Source organism: Echiichthys vipera (genome assembly GCF_963691815.1).
Source record: "Echiichthys vipera genome assembly, chromosome: 13".
In the NCBI taxonomy this organism is placed as follows: Eukaryota; Metazoa; Chordata; class Actinopteri; order Perciformes; family Trachinidae; genus Echiichthys; species Echiichthys vipera.
Genome location: NC_139838.1, coordinates 19,926,213 through 19,940,607, shown reverse-complemented (window position 1 = coordinate 19,940,607; position 14,395 = coordinate 19,926,213). Strand labels below are relative to the sequence as shown.

General features: G+C 40.2%; 2 protein-coding genes across 2 annotated transcripts; both read left to right on the top strand.

Moving 5' to 3' along the window:
- The first annotated feature begins 314 nt into the window (after nt 1–314).
- LOC310955258 (uncharacterized protein) lies at nt 315–4,503 on the top strand. The gene is made up of 2 exons (XM_083925059.1): nt 315–427; nt 1,454–4,503. Exon 2 carries the CDS (start codon nt 1,495–1,497, stop codon nt 2,878–2,880), a length of 1,386 nt encoding a protein of 461 aa, XP_083781185.1. The 5' UTR covers nt 315–427; nt 1,454–1,494; the 3' UTR covers nt 2,881–4,503.
- A 539-nt stretch (nt 4,504–5,042) lies between these two features.
- LOC310955459 (uncharacterized protein) lies at nt 5,043–14,374 on the top strand. Its single transcript, XM_083925277.1, has 5 exons — nt 5,043–5,180; nt 7,069–7,891; nt 10,604–10,798; nt 10,928–11,150; nt 12,970–14,374. Exons 2-5 carry the CDS (start codon nt 7,186–7,188, stop codon nt 13,157–13,159), a joined length of 1,314 nt encoding a protein of 437 aa, XP_083781403.1. The 5' UTR covers nt 5,043–5,180; nt 7,069–7,185; the 3' UTR covers nt 13,160–14,374.
- The last annotated feature ends 21 nt before the right edge of the window (nt 14,375–14,395 follow it).

The window sequence follows — 14,395 nt, the reverse complement described above, 5'->3', positions numbered from 1 at the left end:
TAAAGTAACTAATAACTGAAGTTACCAAATAAGTGTAGTGAAGTAAATATTCCCACTGATCTGTAGTGGAGTAGAAGTATAAAGCAGATTAAAACGGAAATACTCAAGTTAAGTAAAAGTACCTCCAAGTTGTAAATGTTCTTGAGTAAATGTACTTATGGTTAATGTACACCACGGCTGTGGCAATGACAATAAACTACTGCATCTCCATCTAAACCCCAGCAGCAGCAGAGGCGCTGAGGCGGAACTAAAAGTTTGAGCTGCAGTTTCCTTCAGGGCCTCGGGGAAGCCACGGACACCGGAAGTGGTCTCAAATTTAAACAGCCATCACAGCAACAATAAGCGCGTACTTTCACTCCACGGGCTGCCCGCTGCATCGGGGGTTTCTGGACAATTAAGCAAAAGTCTTACGGAGTGTTTCTTTACGGTGAGATGTGAAATGTATTTATTTAAGTATTTTATTTTTATTTACGCCGCGAACTACTCTTTCCATCGCTGTTGTGAAGCGGACTATTGCCTGGAAAACAATCTGGTCGAGAGTCATAGCGACTGTCTAAGGCCGTAAATTTCACTAAATGTGTTTAGCTTAAGGTGCAACTGAGAACGCGAATGTGCTTTTATTATTTTTAAAAATAACTTGCAGATATTTTAATGTGCAAATATTCCGCCAGAGAGCACAAAATGATTATTATTTGCATGTTATTGTTTAGCTTCCTTTACCGTCGCTACACGTTCCCGCCATTGCAAGCTTGAAATCCAGGAAATAGACGCACCCGCGCAAAACCCATTTTTAAATAATACTAAAGATATTTAATAAATGATTTATTTATTACCAAATAATATTTTAAAATACACACATTTAAATGTTATCTTACCCTTTAGACCAAGTTGTTTGTTTGGTTTGCATTTGTTCCCTCCGCCTTTTTAGCAAAATAAAAACAATATTATTCTGCATTTAAAAATGTGTTTTTCAATTAATAATAGTTTTTTTTCTAAAATTGAAAACGTTTTAATTATCTTATGAGTGGCTCGTTAATGCATAACATTTAAATATGCAGACTAATAAAAAAAGAATCAAATATTATTATATTATTATTATATTGTTGTCAGATAAGTGCTGACATGCTTAAGCACATTAGAAAAGACATTTATACAAATGTAAACTTTAACTTATATATTTCACCATACTAAAAATGGGTGTATAATTGTACATTGCCGCGTTAAAATGGCCTATATTACCTTTTTATTACCTTCATGACTCAAGAATGGCAAATTGCAATATATATTGACATATGATGCAAAAAATGATGTTTTTGATTATTTTCATCACTTTAATTATATATATTTTTTAAACGTCTCGTATTATGACATCTAATTTGTTATATTGTTTGATGTACACATGAAGTAATTGTTAATTAAATATTAATTATGCTATTAAATGTTCAACTTGCAGGTGAAAACCTAACAGAAGCAGTCCAAGCTGAGGGCAGCAGCATGGAAGAAGAAATAAGGACGGATGAGATGGAGCAAGGGGATGTGGCGAGCAATGAGGAAGAGCCCAGTGTAGAATTGTCCGACAACAGTCCGGTTAAAAGAAAAAGGGGCCGACCGGCAGGGTCTAAGAAGTTGAAGGCTTGTGTTACGGAGCAGGTTTCGGGCATTTCCAACGGTGGGTCGACACCGACCCCGAGGAAAAGGGGGCGCCCAAAACTCAAGAAAAACATAGAGCGGGAAGGATCAGGAGACGGCCTTGCTAATGATTCTGTGCAAACGACAGAACATTCACCTAAGAAGAGAGGCAGACCGAAAAAGTCTCTCAGCCAAAGCTCTCAGGAGAGGAGTGATGCTGAAGACTTACCAAACGGTGGCTCTGATACACCAAAGCCAAAAAGAGGTCGCCCAAAAGGATCCACGAAGCGCAAATCAGAAAGTTTAACAAGTGAAGAGAATGACGGCAGTTCTTCAACACGTCGGAAACAAAGACGCTCTCCCAAAAAGAAGCCCAGACAGGAGACAGATTTGAGTAGTGAGGGGGAGGGCGCTGATGAAAGCTCAAGCTCAGTGAAAAGGAAGAGAGGTCGGCCCAGAAAGGTGGACGCGAGTACATCAAATGGCTTAGAGACGCCTCGCAGAGGGAGGGGAAGGCCGAGAAAACTGGTCACAGATGGCTCCCAGCCAGCTAAGAGGGGAAGAGGTCGACCTAAAGGCTCTTTCAACAAGAAACCACCTGCCTATAAGGTAGGGCGGCCTCGGAGAAGCTCGACCACAAAAGGGAAACGTGGTCGACCAAGAAAACAACCAGCCAAAAGAGGGAGGCCAAGGAAATATCCTCTCCCGACACCCGAGGAGTTGAAAAAGCCAAGAGTATGGAAGCCGCTGGGAAGGCCGAGGAAATACCCACGCGCTGATCCTCCAGAGGAGTCTTCACCAGCCGCTCCCAGAAGCCGCGGCCGGCCTCGCAAGTCAGAGTCCAAGAAAGGTGCTCACTTACGGAAGTCTCTGCCTGGCTCTTCATCCTCCCCACAAAACCCTAGAAAACGGGGCCGACCCCCAGGTTCTAAAAAAAGTGACACTGGCCCCCCGCGGAGAAGAGGTCGCCCTAAAGGTTCAGTCAACAAAAAGAAAGCAAGAAGTGAAGAAGAACTTGAAAGCAACCATTCATCTCCTCCCGCGGTGGGACACGAAGAAGAGCTGGTAGAAGAGGAGGTGGAGCACGACAGCGCAGAGGCATCCATCGGGCACGACGTAGTGATGTCCTTGGGGTTCGACACAGAGGCATCCATGGAGCATGACACAGAGACATCCATCGGGCAAGTGGACAATACTGAAGAGGCGCTCATTGATCAGGATGCAAGCTTTGAAGTTAGTAACCAGGCTTGATGAACCAGCCTGGTCCGACCAAAAGGTTGCTGTTGTAGTGGCTGTTTAAACATAGAATACAATCTTGTCAATGAAAACACATATTTTTAACATTTTGTCGGTCAGGTAGGCTAGATACTCAGCAGCTCCTCTGTTTTCCTGACTAACTTGTCCATGTTTTATTGTGCTTGGGTTTTTCTTTTTTAAATACCTTATTTCTCTCATCTGAGTAAGCAGTAGTACTAATATTCTTTTTTTAATAGCTAGCATGTAGAGTTTATTATTATTATAGACTGATTGTTCCTGTTTTCATTTAACTTTCAGATGTAGTGTTTGTCAGTTTTACTGTAAAACGGTTGCTGGGGAATAATGGAAAGGGGTGAAAAGTCCAAACAAATAATGGAGGAGAAGAAAATACGGTGAAACTTTAAAGAGCTGAAGTCCTGACATCACATCGGAGCTGCTCGCCACTGTCCCACTGGCTTCTGTAACTCAATACGCATTCTGCTTTATTTTTTGGGAAAAATTAAATGTTTTCTTTGGGTTTACTTTCTATATTTTCAGACAAACTGACATGAATACTCAGAGATATCACAATATTTGAAAATGTGTGTTTTTTCCCCCCCAACCACAACCTTCATTTGACATTTAACAAGAGATAACTTGACTCAAGGACAGGATTGAAACTTGGAATTTCATTGTTGTTTTGTTTTATATCAGTAACTTTATGGTAACAATGTATCAAAGGACAATGTGAAAGGGATCAGAGCTTTTTTGTGAGTTTCAGTTGATCGTTATCAGCCCCTCGACTTAACGCGCATCCCTCGACGGGGTTAAAAGGTCGTTAACGAACGCCTGCACGCCGCCACAGTCGCCCGGAAGACTTGTTCCTTTTACTTTTAGTTTCAGTTATTGCTTTAGTCATTTCACTCTTTTTCCCTAATTGTTTACATGTAGCAGTGAAGCTTTTTTTTTTTTTATAACTTGGGACTTTCATGAGATTACATTCATGTAATTGGATTGATTTCACAAACATTCATTCACTTTTCTTTTTTTTTCTCAGCACCTTGTGTAAAAAGAAAGAAATTCAACAAGTTATACATCATTATTACTGATATTAACACCTTTATGGTTGGGTCAAACAGTTACACTTTCTAAATGCCAAATTGTGCTTCGATGTGTCAAATAATGAAAGTCAAATTTTGATCAGGCTGTGAAGACAAATAATTTCAAGTGGACATATTTGGATTTTGTGTGTTTTGAACAATAAGTCAATAATTTGTGAGACTACGCTCTTGAAATAAAATGTTGATCTTGCTGTTTTATTTTCCATAGTATGGTGTGATGTTTGTATAATTGTGTGACTAAATGCCCCTTTTCCATTCTTTGTTATTTCCACTTTATTATTTACCTTCAGACGGTTTGCGGAACTTAATCATGTAGGCACTGCGTATCTGCTTAAAGTGTTTGTGGGAGGCAGCTCCACCCTCGCCCGTCCTGTTTGATGACTGAAAACCTGCGTGAATCAGTGTAAAAAAAAATATATTTTTAAATATTATTTGTTATTTAAATGACAAACCCAAAATAAAGATGATGATTTTAGTGCCTTCAGTAATTGGCTCTGTCGTCTCTTAGTACTCAACACAAATGCGTAAACAAGAAATGTAATAGTATGAAACAACAAGAACACAGACTATCACATCGAGAGGAGTGCACATATTATTATTTTCTCCACACTTCTGGCCTCTGTAAAAGGTGCTTTTACACAGTCTCAATAAATAAATGTGAAAATGAAACAGGAATTAATAAATAAATACTGAAATACAAGAATAAATAAATAAACGTTATGCTTTTATTTCTATAGTTTTCCACCTTCATTTATTCATTTCTGTGTGCACATGTTAATGAGGCAGGAGGTCCCATTTATTCATGCATTTATTTATGTAAGCATTTATTTATTTACCTATTTTTGCATTTATTTATTTCAGCATTTATTTAATTACTTATTCATGCATTTATTTATTTCAGCATTTATTTAATTACTTATTCATGCATTTATTTATTTCAGCATTTATTTAATTACCTATTTATGCATTTATTTGTTTTGTTTTTTATTGAGACTCAGGTCACGTTTAGTTTAGTCCTCCATAAAAGGGGGCGGGTCTTTGCTGTGACGTTGGCGGCCGGACACCGCTCTGTTTCCGGCAGCTCGGTCACACCTGCCAGGTAACTTCGTACTTCACCTGAGGAACAACCGCAGCAGTGAGCGCGCTACTTTTACACAAAGTTACGGCTTGTGTCGATGATGAGACCGGAGTCAGGTACGTTTAATACAGTTTAATAACGTTTATTATAGTTTAACGTTGTTTGTGTCTGCCAAGGCTCGGCCGTAAATACAGAGTTGCCAAACAAGTTTGAGCTTTTAACCTGAAACCACATTCCTCAGTGATCGGCACCAGATTAAGTCCCACCTCAATGTGTGTGAACGGGACTGAAAGCTTCTTAAAACTTCCACCTGTTACAACAAACTCTGGACCATTAAGTTGATAAACGAGAATCTGCTTTTTTAAAGTGAAAATCCAGCAACAACAAGCTGGAAGTGTTTGTGTTGTGAAGAGTTTCAGTGTTTGTTAAGTAGCCTGTTGTGTGGCACTCGTTTAGGAAGGATTTAAACTGGAAAAGTGAGTCAATTAAAGTCTAATGAAGTCTTTAGTAAAGACATAAAGAATGAAATATGGTGCAGATCAGATCTCTGCTGCTGGGAAACTGAGTAAACTGCAATCACATTTTTAAACGTGATCGAAACTCTCCTGAAACCAGACTCAAAAAGTGTTAGACTTGACCTGGGAGGGTTACAAATATAAGGTACTTTTGTTTAAAATGTATTTCAAATACAGTCTGAACTAGATTGATTTCAGCGGATGTTGCTGCAGCAGCTCACTGTAGCAGACAGGCAAAGTCCAGGCTGCTCTCAGAGGAATGCAGCCATGTTTGTAAAGCTTGTAGCCAGTGGTGTAATGGCAGGTGATGAAGTGAGCAGGAAGTGGGCACAGGCTGCTCTCCCATAGTGAATATTTCTATGGATTTTTGGCTGATCTCCTGTAAACTGCCACAAAAACAGGCAGGTGTATCTACGTAAACCCTCCACCCTGCACTACACCACTGCTTGTACTTTATTGCTGAATAGAATCAGTGTTTTCTGTTAATAATTGCCCAGTTAGAGTAACATGCAGATATCACACAGTTGTGTTGAGCTCTTCAATCTTCAAAAGCACATGAGGATTTCAGATTTAGTAGAATGAAAGTATGTTTAAAGTGAATAAGCAACACCCTGTTGTCAGTTCTGAATAGGCTGCATATATATATATATATATATATATATATATATATATATATATATATATATATATATATATATATATATACTGTTAAGTTTACAGTTTGAGGTGTCCGTTTTGGAGAGATGTTCATGCTGCCAGAAACAGGCATAAGGTGCCAGCTTGTAATGTTATGTGCGGTACCATAGATACTTGTGTGTTTTTGTAGTTTTTGTAGTGTTTAGTGTCTGATATTCATGTTAGTTGAATTAACTGCAGAGTTTCTAATTAATTTATTATATAAATGTATCATTATTTATTTTATTAATATTTATATTAATTTTAAGAGTATGAATATTCATTTAAGTTATGTTTCAAAACTATCAAGTGTAAACATTTTCCTACTTTATTTTGTCTTCTGTGATAGTAAATAGAATCTGTTTGGGTTTTGCACTGAACAAAACAAGCAGGTTGAAGTTGTTATGTTGTTATGTATTCACCTGAGTAACTGATATCGAAGCTAATTGTTATTTGTAGCTGTTAAATGTGTGATTCTGGATCCATTAACTGCGGTGAAGCGATGCCATAACATCTCCTTTAAATAATTAGAAAAAATACTGATATAAACCCAAAGCTTCTGATCAACTCTCACTAGATTAGTTGTTTGTGATACTTTAGTCCTGTTTGAGTGTCAAGAAACTTTCTGTATAAACTGTGTTGTCCCGTGGCAGGGGCAGGAAAGGGAGGAGATATAGGAGAATACACCCATGATAACAGTGAACTTTGATTTATTTGTGTGTGTCTGTGTGTGTGTGCGCGTACGTGTGTGTGTGTGTGACGCAACATTGTTTCTAAACATGGTTGTAACTTTATCTTTTTCCCTCCCTCACAGAGAAATCAACCAAAAATGAGTTTTAGCAGCTGGAAGATTTGCTAACAGTCAGGCTTTTGACAGTGCAACAAGTATTACCCGAAAAACAAGATAAAAATCTAATTTAAAAACTCCAATATGTCCGGCCAAGGCGGCTTCCTCACAGATTTGACTGAAGGCCGGGAACTTTCACCTGCAGAGCCACAGACAGCAGGAAGTCAAAAGCCAGAAGAGAGCAGCAACACAGAGGAAAGACAGGAGGTCTCAGATGAAGAAGAAGAAAACTTAAAGGAGGCGGAGGAGGAGGAGGAGGAGGAAGAGGAGATGACCAAGTCGGCTCATCTGGAGCCCAGCACTCTGCCATGGCCTGGAGATAAAGACAAGAGGCCTCAGACGGACCACGACGATGGAGTCTGGTCAGAAAAGGGAGTTTCAGAGCCTGAGGAGAGGGACACGGGGATCAGCGGAGGAAGCCAGGACCTGTCGGAGGAGCGGAGCCAGGCTGAGGGCGAAAGCAAGAGCGCTTGGAGGGAGAGCATGCCTGAGGGCGAGAGGTGGAGGGACGACGAGATCGAGGTGCAGCGGAACGATAAAGGGGACGGCTCCCTGGCAGATGATGAAGACGATGATGATGAGGAGGAGGAGGAAGACGAGTCGAATTGGATGTCAGAGAAAGCTGCTCTGGGTTTCACTCCAAAGGTCACGATTGTGCGTCCGTCCAGCAAAGAGCTGCCGGAGGAGAGCAGGGTGTTCATAGAGAAGGACGTTGAGAAGGAGCCGCAGACGGAGCCAGAGGCAGCAGCCCAGTTTTATCCTGAGTGGACAGAACAGGACGACAAGTGCTGTGAGTGTAAACGCACACGCTAGACTTGACTGCATCTGAGCCCATGTTTATTAAGAGTTACATAAAGAGCACAGTGCAGTGTCAGCAATCTTTAATGTCTCCACTAACAGTAGACATGTGAAATTAACAACAATATATTATATATTTGGAACAAAAAGTATTTATATAGATGGGGAATCAGAGAAATCATATATGAGTTTAGTAAAGAGGAGATCAGAAAATGTGCACATGTCAAATCACAGACTGTTGTGAAAACTCTTCCCTGACGGTGCGTTCAACTGCTCATGGAAAACTCAGTGTCCTGACCAGGCTTGGCGAACAGTAACTTCCTTTAGCTAGAAACAACCAAATTTGCGTCGCCCTCTCTAAGATGTTCACGTCTGCTTGAGGTTTGTCTTTCAGGTTTTTCATTTTTATGTCTATCTCTTGTGGTTTTAATGCTTTTTGGCGACTGATTCTTAAATCTCAGATTTTGGCGCTTCTTTGAACACACCAGCAGGAGTTTTAAAAACATTCCCTTCTGGCAGCTGCATAGAAGACATTTAGCGTTGTAACGATACCAGTATTGGAAATACCTCATATACTGCCTAAAATGCTGGTACTGGCGAGTCCGTGAGTCTATGAATCGATGTCACAACACATCAGTTAGCCCTGAAAAACTACTTTAAAGTAGTTTATTCATCTTTTATTTCAGTTATGACTGAACTTCAAACTAGATAATAAAAGAATGTTCTATGGCATTAATTCTGTGTATGTATTTGTTCACGTTTTATAAACCTGAACCAGGCCATTCATCAATGATCACAATCATATCGCATCCATTATAAGTGTTAAAAGATAAAAATGTATATATATTCTTTGAATGAACTTGTATCGGACCGGTCTGATCCGTAAGTTAAGGCATCAGGAAGTAAAAAGTTGCATCAGAACAACTCCTAAATACATTTTGACATGTCGCAGTACAGTAAAATTTAATCAAAAAGGATAATTACAGTGATGTTTTATGGGCAGAGAGAGATGGGAAATGACAAAGGTCTCTGGCTGCAGCTCATTGCCCCCCCCCCCCCCCCCCCCCCCGACTACCCAAGCATCAGATATCTTGATCCCCTTTTAATCCTGCTTTACAAACTATTTAGTGATTTTCTGCCCAAACATCTTCTTTCAACAGCTATTAAAACAAATTAAAGGCCAGATTAAGTCAGATTATCTTTAAGGCAGATCATTGTCATTCTAAATCCTGTTGTATCCTTTTTGAGAAGAAGAGCGGACACATAATCTCCTCCTCCCCAAATGTGAGGCTCACTGTGCTGCGGATTTTGAATCCTTTACTAAATGAGGCCTGGCGCAGAAGAGATGTTAGGTATATTCTTAGAGGATTTATATAAAACATTCATTTGATTAACCGATCACATATTAGATTCCTGTGTATGCTCCAATCCATGCAGGTTTAAGTGGTTTATAATATTATAATCTATGACTTCAGTTGTTTTGCAGTTACTGTGCAGTCCCAAAAGTGAAAATCCTGTTCATAACTGCATCAGGAATTCAATATTATCCATAATGTAATCATCAAATAAAGACCGACTGCGAGCTACGAGATTGTGAAACGATGGTTCATGCTCCTTCAGAAGCCACAAGTCCGTACGATATCGTCCTTGTTTTTAAGATCTACTCCGTAAGATTTTCCTCTATTTAATTATCTTTTAGGTTCCGATCGATCAAAGAGAGAATTAAAACAGCAGTGATTGATTACATGACCCACTAATGAAAGCACTTCTACTTGCCTTTTTGCTGAGTATTATAATATCCGTGTCTGTGGCGACATTCCCTCCCTCCCTAGATGTAAATACGCCGCCATGTTTGTGACGCTGCTGACAGCGGTTGGTCCGTCGGCCCAGATCGCCACGGTTATGCTGCGTTCACTTGTAATCAGAAATTGCTGCTGACAGCGGTTGGTCTGCCGGCCCAGATCGCCACGGTTATGCTGCGTTCACTTGTAATCAGAAATTGTGAACTTCCAACTTCAGAGGTGTAATAGGAACATGTCTTTGGATTTAAGAGGGGAGCAAATAGGGAACGGACTGGAAGAAGAGAGGTGAATGTGTTTCAAGATTTTACGTTTTTTAAGTTTACAAGAGAGCAAAAAAAAAAAAAAGTCAACACACAGTGACTGTGAATGTGACGAGAGGCTCTGAAAGTACAGCCTCACCTGCAGTTACATCTCAGCGCTGAAGAGGCCGCCATAAACAAGGTGTCTCAAATCTAACGGATTATGACATTAAGGCCCAAGTGTTTCATTCATGATCTCATGGAGAAGTTCTACACTTCCCACAATCCTAAGCACAAGCCACTTCTTTGATTGGAGGAGCTCGCTGTTGCCATGGAAATGTTGACAACACCCACAATCCACGAACATCTAGTGAGCTGCTACCACTGAACTCTACGGTCCTTTAAGTACACAGTCTTGAACCTTTTGTCTTCTCTTTTCCAAATTTGCTTATCTTTTGAATTAAATGTTTTATGTTCGCGATTCGTCATGTAGAGGGTTGGCCTCGATCGGAGCTTAAAACTCTTTTATATAAGGATCTTTTGAAACATCAGATGAGTAAATTAATGTTCACTTCCTGAACTGGAGCTGTTCAGTCACTGTTTAGCCCTTTAAAGAAAGAAACGAATGACTTTGTATTGAAGTGATCTTTTCTCCTCCCTCAGACCTGTGTGAGCATCTCTGCAGTGAAAAACTGAAGCTGGCTCTGGCAACGGCGGCCGCAGCACTGCTCTTCCCTCTCCTGGTGTGGGGAGGTTATGCCCTCCTTCCCTTTGACTCGCCCCTGCTGGGGAGCACCCCCCTCAGGGTGGTGTACACACTACGCTGCTCCTTCTTCGCCACCATCCCCATCGTGCTCGGTAAGACCTCAGTATGTTCATATGTTCGGCTTATCGTGCAAACGCTTAATACAATCTAAAACAAACAGTGTAAGCTGTAAACGGTAAGAAATGAATTAAGCGGCGTAATACTGACCGTCCTCTCTGCAGGTGTGGTGGTGCAGGGCGTGGCCAGGCTGCGCTATAGCGCTCTGCAGCCCCTCTATCAGAGTAAACCACTGAACAGAGAGGTGGCGGTGCACTGGCACTACGTCAACGAATCGCTGGCCCTCTTCCTATTCTACTTCCTGCAGCTTGCTGTCATGGCAACCTACATCAGCCAAGAGCTGGTGAAACTGGTGCCGCTGCTCACCATCATATTTGTTTTCGGCAGGTATGTGCGCTCGCTGTCACATTTCAAATGTGTAGGAACCAAACCATGGGTGAATGGATAGATGATTTGGTTGTGTGTGAGAAAATCTGAATGTTGATTTTGTTATTGAATGTCAGCTGGATGATACTTTTATTAATGCAGTTTATAGTTATTTGTACAAATGGATCTATTATGTAGAGGAGTGAACTAGTCTGGTGTAATTGGGCCGTTCAGGACACAAAGCAGACTTGTCAGGTTAAATGTAAGCAATAAACTGAATCAAGCTATAAAAATATTAAATATGTAATTCAGTGGAAAAGGCCAACAAGACTAAAGCTAAATTAAAACATAAACCGATTTAGAAAATGTCCCCAAATTTAAAACAATCACAGTAATTAAAAGATCTCCAAACTGACATGTCCAATTACTTCTAACAGTTTAAATGCCTTTGATGAGGGAAAACACGAATGGTTTTTATATTGAAGGAAAAAAATGTTGTTTTTGAGAGTATTCAGTGATGAAAGAGCTTTGTGAGCGAAAACACAAATGTGTTTTTGTCTCAAACAGATAAAATAAAAGTTTTTCTTTGTATTTTCAAAAGCCTTTTAAGGTCCCATATTGTAAAAAGTGATTTGCAAGTTTTCATTTTATCATAAAGCAGGTTGAGGCGCTGTATAAATACTGTGATAGTGTAAAAACACTCACTCCGCAGAGAAATACACTTAGCCCGTATTCAGAAACTGTGTCTTTAGACTTCTGTCCGGTTCTATATATAGGTACGTGCTGCTACAGTCAGTATCGGAAACTCTGACCAATCAGAGCGGACTGGGCTTTTTCAGGAGGAAGGGGGGCTTAACTTCACTTGAGCTTACACAGCGTGACGGAAATGTGTGAAGGAAATGAACCGAGGGTCTTCAGATGATTTAAACAGCTGTTAACAGCGGCAAACTTTGATGTGGACCAAACAGACAAATGGATGTCAGACATAATTTGCAGGGAGCTCATGTCATTTAAATGAATGAGTGAGTGAAGTCGAGTGCTGCACACTCACTTTCCAACTAGTAAAGAATTGTCTTTCTGTTCATTCATTCCCATCAGTAACACACTTACATAGACTCACTCAGCATGACACTGTTAGAGAAATCACAGTGAAGCCAAACAACTGATCAGATGGATTAACACAAATCCCCAGTTTAACTCTCTAAACTGCTCTGTGTGTGCGTGTGTGTGTGCGCGCTAGCTACTTCCTGTTCTAACTTGCACGGCCACAGTAAGCACAATAGTTTCAAATTATAGCAGTCATTTTGAGTACAGTCACCTTTTCCACTTACGCACACACAAACACACACACACACACACACGTTAAACTGGGTTTTGATGTGTTTTAAACCTGATGACTCATAGTTTGTATGCAACAGAAACAAAACACTGTTTAAAACACTTCAACAACACATAAGGTTTTTCCACAACTGTGATCCAAAACCATTTCAGATACAGATTAAAAAACAGTGTTATATCAAATCTGAAAACAAGGTATTAACTTAAATAGGTGGTAATGTGCATACACTTCCAGAACAGAAATGTGATCATTGGATGAAGAAAATAAATCTCCTCAGGCAGAATCACATTTATATAATGAGGGGAAATAAGGGAACAAAAGCTTCTTTAAGAATCAAGGAGCTAAGTTGTCTGATGTTCCTGTGGGTGTGTGGGCTGACGTGGGTGGTGATCACATCTTTTTGTCATTATTCATCCAAATCAATCTATGAATCAAACAGAAATGACGGAGCGCATCCATCTCAACACCTGTAACTTCCTCTTATTGTTTTCTGTGCTGCAGGCTGATCTACTGGCTCTGCCTCTCTCTGGGAAGCAGCATCAGGGGCCTCGGCTTCGGCTTCTCCTTCTTGCCCATACTGGTCATGCTGGGCGTCAACCTCTACTACGTCTGCTCTTCAGTCGGACAGGGGGCGATTTTTGACGTGGAACCTCCCACGACCGCTCCTCCCAGGCAGCGCTTTTGGGGTTAAAGGCTGGCGACGAGGAGACAAACGGCTTTTTTTTTTTTTACTCTCAGACTTGGCTCGTTCTTTTGGTGTCCTATAAAGTTGTAATCCTTCAGATTCCTGTCCTGGTTGATTAGGTGACACCTGTGCTTACCATGGTAACGGAGAGTGGGATTTAACACTACAGCAAACTCTCCTTCAAAAGTTATTGTTATTATATTAATAATGAGCCACTGTCCAAGAAACACCTTATAAAAGCCACTGTGTGATTCTCCATTTGCATCAGCAGTAGAAACAGTGATGCACATACTTTGGATTACTTTCATGCATCGTTTCCTTGTGAATCCCTTGTGCGGATGAAGGTAATTGGAAACAAGACTACATGTAAAAACAAATAGTATCAAAATGATTATAACTTTGTGTTTTATAATTTCTTTGGCCTTTGTTTACAAATGAAATGAAGCAGGTTGTGGGTTCATTTGAAGATTAAATCTTTGTGTAAAAATGAAGAAATGCTACTTACAAGAGAAAGGAACAGGTTTACATACGACAAAAAAACCTCTCGTGCACGATAAAAAAACAACAAAGGATGTGGTCTGAAGAAGGGCCCGGTGTGTTTACGAATCTTCCATCACAAATGTGGAAACAATCGGAGCTTTTTGGTCTCGAGTTGATGAAATCAGGTTTTTTGAAGAGAGAATCTTTTGAGTTCTCCAGAAAATGAAGACTTAAGTGTGCGACATGAAAACTGTCCGTTAGACGTGCAGAATAAAGTGAGTTGGATATCAAAAGTAAATATTAAAGGGCACTTATTTTTATATGAGATTGACATTTTATGAATTTTCCCATTTTTATTTTATTGTCACAACTACTAATGGTAATCTTAAAACTTGATATTTATAAATGACACTGTTAAATGTATCTTTGTTTTATTGATCAGAAGATTTTCTTTGGGGCGACCGGTGGCACAGTTGTTAGAGCAGTCGCCCCACGTAAAGAGGTGGAAGGTCCTCAAGGCCAGGGGTTCGACTCTGACCTTTGGCCCTTTGCTGCTCTTCTCCCCCTCTGTCTCACCCCTTTTTCTGTCTGCTCTTTCTAATAAAGGCTTGAAAACTGCCCAAAAAATTATCTTTTTTATCAAATTAAGTTTTTCTTTGTTTTAGCAGCATACGTCGTTTTTTCTTTTGAAACCTTTTTTCAGTGTTGAGTGAGCTGCTGAAGGCTGTACTTGACTTTGAATAAGTTCAAGCAATAATTAAA

Excerpts from the sequence above, each read along its gene's own strand:
- LOC310955258 (XM_083925059.1), top strand. The coding sequence starts at position 1,495 with ATGGAAGAAGAAATAAGGACGGATGAGATGGAGCAAGGGGATGTGGCG.
- LOC310955459 (XM_083925277.1), top strand. The coding sequence starts at position 7,186 with ATGTCCGGCCAAGGCGGCTTCCTCACAGATTTGACTGAAGGCCGGGAA. Across the intron at positions 7,892-10,603 it reads AGAACAGGACGACAAGTGCT|ACCTGTGTGAGCATCTCTGC; the intron begins GTGAGTGTAAAC and ends CTCCTCCCTCAG. Across the intron at positions 11,151-12,969 it reads ATCATATTTGTTTTCGGCAG|GCTGATCTACTGGCTCTGCC; the intron begins GTATGTGCGCTC and ends TCTGTGCTGCAG.